The 8,223-nt window shown below is 43.0% G+C and overlaps 1 protein-coding gene across 3 annotated transcripts in view; it reads left to right on the top strand.

The window, feature by feature from the left end:
• The first annotated feature begins 218 nt into the window (after positions 1-218).
• The window catches only part of FBLN1 (fibulin 1), a 77,552-nt gene continuing 69,547 nt past the window's right edge, over positions 219-8,223 (top strand). For all 3 annotated transcript variants that reach the window (XM_051641094.1, XM_051641068.1, XM_051641077.1), the window contains exon 1: positions 219-549. In XM_051641094.1, coding sequence (XP_051497054.1) covers positions 474-549 — 76 coding nt within the window. In that variant the 5' untranslated portion in view covers positions 219-473. The remainder of the gene's footprint in view (positions 550-8,223) is intronic.

Genomic DNA, 8,223 nt, shown 5'->3' with positions numbered 1-8,223 from the left:
CTTTTTTTGGTTGTTGTTTTGTTTTGCTTTGCCTTTGTTTGTGGCTTTCTCCTTCTTGGCACCGAGAGAAGCCGCTGCCTTTCTCCCTCACAGAATCAGTCGGGCCGGCCCCAGGTTCCCGCTGAGTATCTGTAAAGTTTTCCGAGCTGAAGAGTCACTTCGGCAGCGCGGGTGGGGGCGGCGGGGAGAGGGGCAGGGGGTATCAGAAGCAACAGGGTCTGTGCCTCCCAGCTGCGGCGGCGGCCGTTCCGCTGAGCACTCGAAGGCTGTATAATTAACCGGGTAGGCAGTGAATTAAATCTTTGTGAAGCCCACCGAGTGGGGGGTTCCTGCAAAGCTCTTTTCCCAACCGGTCTCAGGCGGCTGGGATAACATCAGGAACCAGCAGCAGCAGCAGCAAGCGAAAAGGGGGGAGCCCGCTGGACGCTGCAGGAGCGCCAAGCCCCGCTCGCTGCGAGCGCTGCGGCCGGCCGATGGAGGACTTCGGCGGGGCCCGGCCGCTGCGCCTGCTCCTGCTCCTGGCCTTGCTGCCTTCGCTCCGCGGCCAAGGTAAGTGCGGGCAGCAGCCATCGGGGCGCGGGGGGGGGAGGGAATCGGCCGGGCCGCGCCAAGCCGCGCTCCCCACGCCGCCTCCCCGGCCGTGCCCCCGGGGCGGGCTGCGGGATCCCGCGGTGGGCTGCGGGGCCAGCCCTGCCGGGCCGGGAGGCTGCGGGCGGCGGGGCGTCTGGCCGGCCCCCCCGGGCCGGTGCCCGCTCCCCCTGCCGGGGCCGGGGGGCGCGGAGGGACCCGCGGCTGCGGAGCGGGCCCCCGGGAGGTGGGACGGCGGGGCTATCCCCCGGTGTTCCCCGTGGCCCTGGACGTCCCGGGCAGGCTTTAAAGCGCCGCTGCCACGTTCAGCTGAGCAGAAAGGCGTGGCGTGCACCGGCTCTGCCCGAGCTTCCCGCGGCTCACCGCAGGCTCCCGCTCCCCTCCCCGGGGCCGCTGCCACCTGAGCAGGTTTCGCTCTGCCCCGGAGGGCCGGGTAACGAGGTTCAGCCTGGACGGACTCGGCGGGCGGCGGGTGAGCTGGTGCGCGGCGGGGCCGGCTGCGCTCCCGCCCCGTGCATCCCTCCCCGCACCCCCCGGGCCTGAGGGCAGCCGGGCTGCCGGCGGGGCTTCCGCAGCAAAAACCCGGTGTGGCAAGAGCTGCGACATGGCTGGCGGGGCTGCCGTCGCAGGGTGTTCCTCTGCCGGGAAAGACGATGGGCAGCGGCTGAAACTGCAGCCCGGGAAGGGGATGTGCCCCGAAACCGGCGGCCAGGAGGGGTGTCAGGTCTGATCGGCTGGGGGGCGAGTTACGCCCCGTCCCTCCGCCCCCCCCAGAACGGGAAGCGGGCTCAAGAGTTGTTTGCAGTCTCAGTGGAGCAGGAAGCAAAGGATGCGGGCTTTTTGAAGACAAGAGTGAGAAACGTTTGTGAGTGATGCTGTGTGATGTGGTTGCTCTGGAAAGCAGGGATCTGGAAGTGGGCAACAAATCTCTTCCCGTACTATGCATTTTCCCCCTCTTAATACGGTACAAAAAGAGGGTATTAATTTGATTTAATTCAGTGTAGTAATCCAACAGAAATAGAAGGGGTAAGATACGAGAAAGAAACTGCTTTTCATATGGTGATAATGAATTTATCACAGCTGTCAGATGAGTGACTTTTTCTATCAGGGAAACCCCAAGGAGGGCATTCGGAGTTGAGGCTTGATAGAGCTGCACTCCAGGCAAACATTTACACACGTGTGTGTGTCTCTGGCCTAGACCTGACAATGGCAGCCTGGGAAATAAATCATGTGCTACGACCACTTTTTTTGTGGCTCTGAAATTTTCATATAGCAAGAGCATTTGCCACAGATACACTTCAAAATGTTTGCTTTTGATGAAGAGATGTTAGCCACTCCATTTTTAAGAAGCAGGGACAGAATAAAGACTGTTAGAAAAGCAACATTTAGTGCCAGAATCCTAAGATAGCTCCTGCTTTTCTCAGACAACAGAGTATATCAGCGAAACTGTGGCTTTGATGTGTCACACTGAATGGACATTATAATTTCAAGCATTCAGCATTATTGTAAAGCAGTGAATAACTTCATTTTGTAATCTGGTAACTGCCAGACTACTTTTTAGAAAAATGGTAAGTAATTAGATATATAAGTTGAGGGTTTAGTTCACACTGATTTATTAGTTCATTTTTTTATTTAACACAAATTTGTCAGTAAAATGCGTATCAGGTTTATCATTCTGAAGTTAAATCTGTGCTCTTAATGTCACCTAGACTTTCTGCATCCTTAGAATTCTGAAAACAGTACATTGGATAAAATTAGATATAAGTGTCTTAAAAGCAGATGAAGATCCTTCTTAGGACACACTACCTTTTGAAGAGTAGGCTGCTTAGGTTAACCCGTTACTAGTAATTGTAACTAATTATTTCATAATTGCTAGTAATTGCAGCAAGAAAGATATTATTTTTCCTATAGTATTTCACATGGCCATTTTTGTTTTGCAGGCAAATGAAGTAATTACCTTGTGAGATCATGTTGTTTAAGTACAGGCTCTTTGGGACAGAGCCCATGTCCCTCTGTGTGACTATTATAGTGGGTTTGGGGCAAAGAGGAGCTCCTAAGTGCTTTAGTGATACAGTCGACAAGTTACTAGGAAGTATATTTCTGAAATACAGCTTCTTCCTAAGCTTGCTGCCAGCAGTTTTCTTGATTGCTTTTCCTTACTAATGAGTTGTCAAATCATCACTATCTGTTTACTGAAGTCCACATTTTGAAAAAACAGAAGAGACTGGCTTTCACTGGGGCTTCCCAGTGCATGTGGCAAATAGATACGCACATAGTTTTTTGCAAAATTAAAGGTCTTATAAACCTTCTAAATTTTATAATTCAGCTTCTGTAATTGTAAACATTACGTTTCTTCAAAACATGTATTTTTGTTAGTGATGTAAACTACCATGTAATGAAGATGAATTACTGACATCATTATGTCCAGTTAGTGTATGAATAGTTCATCCTCTAGCTGCATCTTTGGCATGTCTTGGTACTACAGCCACAGTTTAACTCATTAAACATCTGGAAACATGTCTTTTCAGGGTGAGCTTATAATTTGTAATGAAACAGAATGTTCCACTGACTTTGTGGAATGAGTTTTATTTTAAGATTATGATTTTTACATGTGCTTTTATAGCAGTACATTTATAAGAAGTACATGGGTGGAGGTAGGACTTGCAAAAAGGTGAAATTATGCATTCTTGTCCACTATCATAGATAAAATCTCCCCAAAAATCACATACCAAAAAATACAGTTCCAAAATATGAGTGCTGTCTCCAAATTAGTTTTCAGTTGAGTCTTTTTAATAGTCCATTTTCAGACGTGACATTTTATTGCAATCAGGGAAACTCAAGATGTTAAACTCTTGTTTTTCATCTGTGTAATTGAAAGCAGACATGTTAGTGAAATCCAAGATGAAAATCCATAAACTAGCTTATCAAGTTACTGCAGTATATTTATACTATTCTGTAGTTCAGTGATTTTCTGATAGCAGGTCGATGCATTTTCAAAAGTTATTTATTTATTGTTGCACTTCAGCCCATTCTGCAAGTTTCATACCAACTTTACATGTGTTTTTGATAAATGGTTGTGTTAAGACCAACTTGTTCTACAATACTTTTATTAACATTTTCTGAAATCAAAGATGAGTCTTAGACCTCAGGGACTTGACAGAAATAGTGTTACGTGGGACCATAAAAGGATTTAAGTTTGGTTTTGTGAGTTGTGGATAGATCTAAAGAAGTAGGTGGCAAAATGAATTCAGTAAACAGAGAATATAAGTTATGAGATGTAGTAAAATATCTGTAGAGAACAAAAGGGGGTGAGACAGAGAAGGTCAAGAAAGAGAAAGCTGACATTCAAATTAAAAAACCCAGGAAGGTACAGGCAAGAATTTTAATGGTAGCATAGAGTGGTTTTGTATGAAAGAGATAAATTAACAAAAGCTTTTGTGAAAAAGACAGCAAAAATGATGGTTGACAGTGACAAGGAGTAAGGAAAATGAGTAAAGTTAAGAAATAACCAAAATAGGCAAAAGTTTTTGTAAAGCACTCAGGAGATGTCATTTGTGTGTATTTGTGTGTAGATTTGATGGAAGGAAGTAGGCCAAGTGTTAAGATTTTAATAGTTAAGTCATCACATATAATTAAACTGGATAATGTTGCACCAAGCTAAAATGTGGAAGTGAAGGCAGAAGACTGAGAAGACTGCAGGGTGAGAAAGAATACAAAATTTGTCCACAAAAAGGGCAGTGAAGGAGTTGTCAGGAGCAAGAGGGAAAGCAGTGGAAGAGGGCACAAGAAGCAAAAGGGCTGAATATGAAGGATGGGAAGGGTCAGTACAGCTCAGTGAAGAGCCCTAGAGGAATATAAAGAATTACAGGCCGTAAGACTTTGTGAGTAAAAATCAGGTTAGAAACACAGAAGTGTCAGGTAAGTGCAGAAGAAATAGTCAAAATTCTTATCTACAAAGGTGATACACTGGGTAATTTGCAGTGACGGGGAGTGTACAGTAAGGGAAGAACTATGACAGTAACCTGCCTGTTTATGAGACTGAGTGATGATTCTTGTTCTGCTGAAAGCAATTCTAGCAACACACTGGGACAGTTCAGTAAAAGTTGTGTTTAAAGTCTTTGATCAACAGGATGCAGCAGTTCTAAAGAAGAATCTCTAGTGCTAATGCTTAATGAAGCTTCTTGCCTTCACTTTTTTAAACATTTGAAATTTTTATTCCCCAGCACTCGCAAGTACTTTGTCTTAGCTTTATACTTACTGTAGGCTACTTTAGACTTCTTAAAAGTTTTGAGAAACTGCCCGTTGGATTTCAAGTAAGTGCTGTTGGAACTTTAAAAGAAACGGAATTTCTAGATTCTCAGGAATTCTCATTCAAATTCTTTTCAGTTAATCAAATTCATTTAAAATTTTGATTGAAGGAAAGCTGGTACACATCTTAGAAGTTGTCAGCACTGACTCCACAAATATAGAAAGTACATTTTCTGGGTTATGGTAGCACCTGCAAACAACCCATCCTTCACAAGCATGTAAGATGGTTTCACTTTTGAGTGTAGCACTGTCAAAATCTGTGTTGAGACCTTAAGCATAGTAATAAAGAAAGCAATATTTAAAAAAAAATCTTTCAGATCAATGTGGAGTAAGTGTATAGCTATAGAAATACTTTGTCTGGTACATTCCAGCTTTTTTAGGATGTTTCCTAGGATTTACTAAGTACTGGAAGAATACACTGTGCAACTTTTACCATCAATATATCCATTTGAAATACTATAGTAGTCAAGCTTTGGAGTCTCACTAAATTCCAAGCTCAGAGTACCGAGTACTTCTAATATCAACACTTTGGCAGGAAATCTGGAAGAGTTAGGTATCAATTTGCAACCAAGTCTACATAATTTCAATAATGAGGAGAGTCTCACAGAAGAGTTTGAATAAGAAAGCTTTTCCTAAATAATTGCTATATCAATATATACAAAAATGGATCTTTGTTTTCTCCCTGCTCTGTAAAGTCTGCAGTTGCTTGTGTTCATTAGTTAATTGAACTTTGTCCCATTGTGCTATAGATTTTATCTACATAGTGTTTCCGTTTTTTAAATATGGCAGTAGTAGAAGATCAGAATCTTTCATAATTGTCCATATTTTTAAAATCTATTTGTTCAGTGTTAAATATGTCTGCACAATAGATAAGTGTCACTTAAGCAGTATATAAAAGCATAGTTACTCTTGCTGATTTTACGGGCAGATGAAAATATAGAAATCCCAGTGTGAAAATGTTTTTCCTACAATTATTTCACATGAGAAAATAGAGAAATCCATGAGCATATATGTTTGATACACAGACAAGCTGCTCTGTCATATTTTCATGCTTCCTATTTCAGTTGCTTTAATTTAAATACATTCATATATTCAGACTTGATCCAAAACTCTTTAATTTCTATCTAAAGATTGTCATTCACTCTAGTACATTTTGGATCATGGCCTTTATACAAATGAATATGACTAAAAATAGATTAATTGTAACAAAACTTTCTAATCACACAGTTTTTTAAGATTTGAAGTGGTAAGTCCAAAGAAGATAATTTTTTTTTCTTGAATGAGAAAGAAAAGTCCTGCTTCAGGCTATTAACACACTGTGAACTAATTTCATTATTTGTGTGATTTTTTGAAACAGGGAGGAGTGACAGGCAAAATTTAGCATGTGCTTGTCAGAAGAGTAGTTCCTGTTCTTCTTCCAGTTATCAGTCTTTTCTGTAGGTCATCACCAGTTACTGCCATGAACAATTTTGAGAGATTCTTTCATTAACTGGAAGCAGACACCTCATAAAATGAGGTTTGGCCCTATTTGAAAAATCCCCCTAATTGTATGATGGCCACTTCTGGTGCTGCTAGAGCCACATTTCCCATAAATGAGTGTTCTCTAGACCTAAGAAAATTTCCAGTAAAATGTTGGCTGTTTTAAAACCAACCACAAAAAGCACTAATATACCAGGCATTTCCTTTAGAGTGCAGCTGCTTTAGTGAGTGTACTAACTGGGTTTCGTCAGTGATTTCAGCTATTCTGAAGTAATCACACTTTGCTGAGAATTCATCTGAAGGTAAAGGTTCAAACTCTTTAAGCCTGTTTAGGGAGAGTGTCCTGCTTCTTACCAGCTCATGAACTGGAAGCAATTTTGTGTCAGTCCATGAAGATCCAGTATGACCTGCACACTTGGGAGAGAGAAGCGCCTCTGTCAGAGGCCCTCTTTGAGGGCAAAGAGTAGCCTAGAGCAGTGCTGGAGAGGCACAGTTGGTGATGAACACAGCCTTGCAGGCTGTAACAGGTGTAGTGGGGACTGTCCCCTGGCTTGTACTCCTGTGGGGATTACAAGAGAGAGCATCCTGGCTCCATGTGTCATGCATTCATTATGAAGTTCAAGCTGGTATATTCTTGAAGGGAACTTGTGGAACCCCCAGTTCTTTAAGAGCAACCTAGTGGAAGGCCAAAGAATAGCTTACTGTCCAAAGGTGACAGCTCAGCTGTGTGTATCAATCTTACCTCAGCAGTACATTGGCTTATTTAATGGTAAATAAGAGAAAAATTGTCACGAGGTAAATGAAGAAATGTCTGCAGAAAGAGTAAAGCTCATATGCACTTCTTTCTCTGCATATAGAATGAAGAAGGGGCATCTTAATTCCAACTCCAGTCAGAAGAGATCCTGCAACTATTGACATATCTCAGATGGAGAATGGTAGTGCTTTTCTGCATTGCTCCATTACTCCCAATTCAAAGCATTTGTTTCAGGATATCATGAGGCCAGATTTTCCGTGTTATGTTTTTCTCTTTTGTAGTTCATACTCTTTGTGCCCAATTTCTAGGTGTACACACAAGAGCAAGATGCTACAAGGCTGTACTTACCATGTTAGTCTATTGCTAGTTGGATCAGCTGGCTTCCCTCTTGTCTCTGGGTCTATTTGATGCCTTAAGTGGCCAGCCAGAGTGCATGTGCGCTGCCAGAAACAGCATTTCCACAGTTTGTTGTAAGGATGGCCAGAAATCAAGACTATAAATCCCAGCTGCTGTCCCTGATAGAAAGAAAGCTGGCTTGTCCACCTAATATTAGCCAGGTGTTATTGTTTCAAGAGCAGTTGGTTTGGCATAGCAGGTCAGGCCAAGCACACTTTTTCTGCCCTGAACTTACAGCACAGTGGAGCCGTGGACAAAGGGGTATGTAGTTGCTCTGGTTTTGTGTCAGGAGAGTGAGTACAGGTGGAAAGGGAAGATGGAAGACAAAGGATGTGACTCTGAATATGGCTGGCTAAGTTGTCATTTTGAGGATCACATTCAGGCTGCAGACTTGTGGGGTTGTTGTCAGCTGATAGATGGACAAACATCACTAGTAAGACAGTTTTCTTCATAGGTCAAGAAAGGTTTCATTAGAGAGGTACACTGTGAAAGCTGAAGGTATTTTTTACTGGAAATCTAAACCAATGCATGTCGGTTGTAAGCATGAGTTCCAGAAATTCTGGATGACATACTGTTGCTAAAACCTCTTGGACTAGTGCTGAGCTTTCACAGAGTCCATCTGCTGCCTGTATCTGCATATGCTGAGGAGTGATATTCATGTTCTGTTTTCTCACATTCCATAGTGCTGAGTCTCTTAC

This window comes from Apus apus, chromosome 1 (assembly GCF_020740795.1).
Source record: "Apus apus isolate bApuApu2 chromosome 1, bApuApu2.pri.cur, whole genome shotgun sequence".
NCBI classification, from domain to species: Eukaryota; Metazoa; Chordata; class Aves; order Apodiformes; family Apodidae; genus Apus; species Apus apus.
Note: the sequence above shows the minus strand (reverse complement) of the source record. Positions and strands in the feature narration are given on the sequence as shown.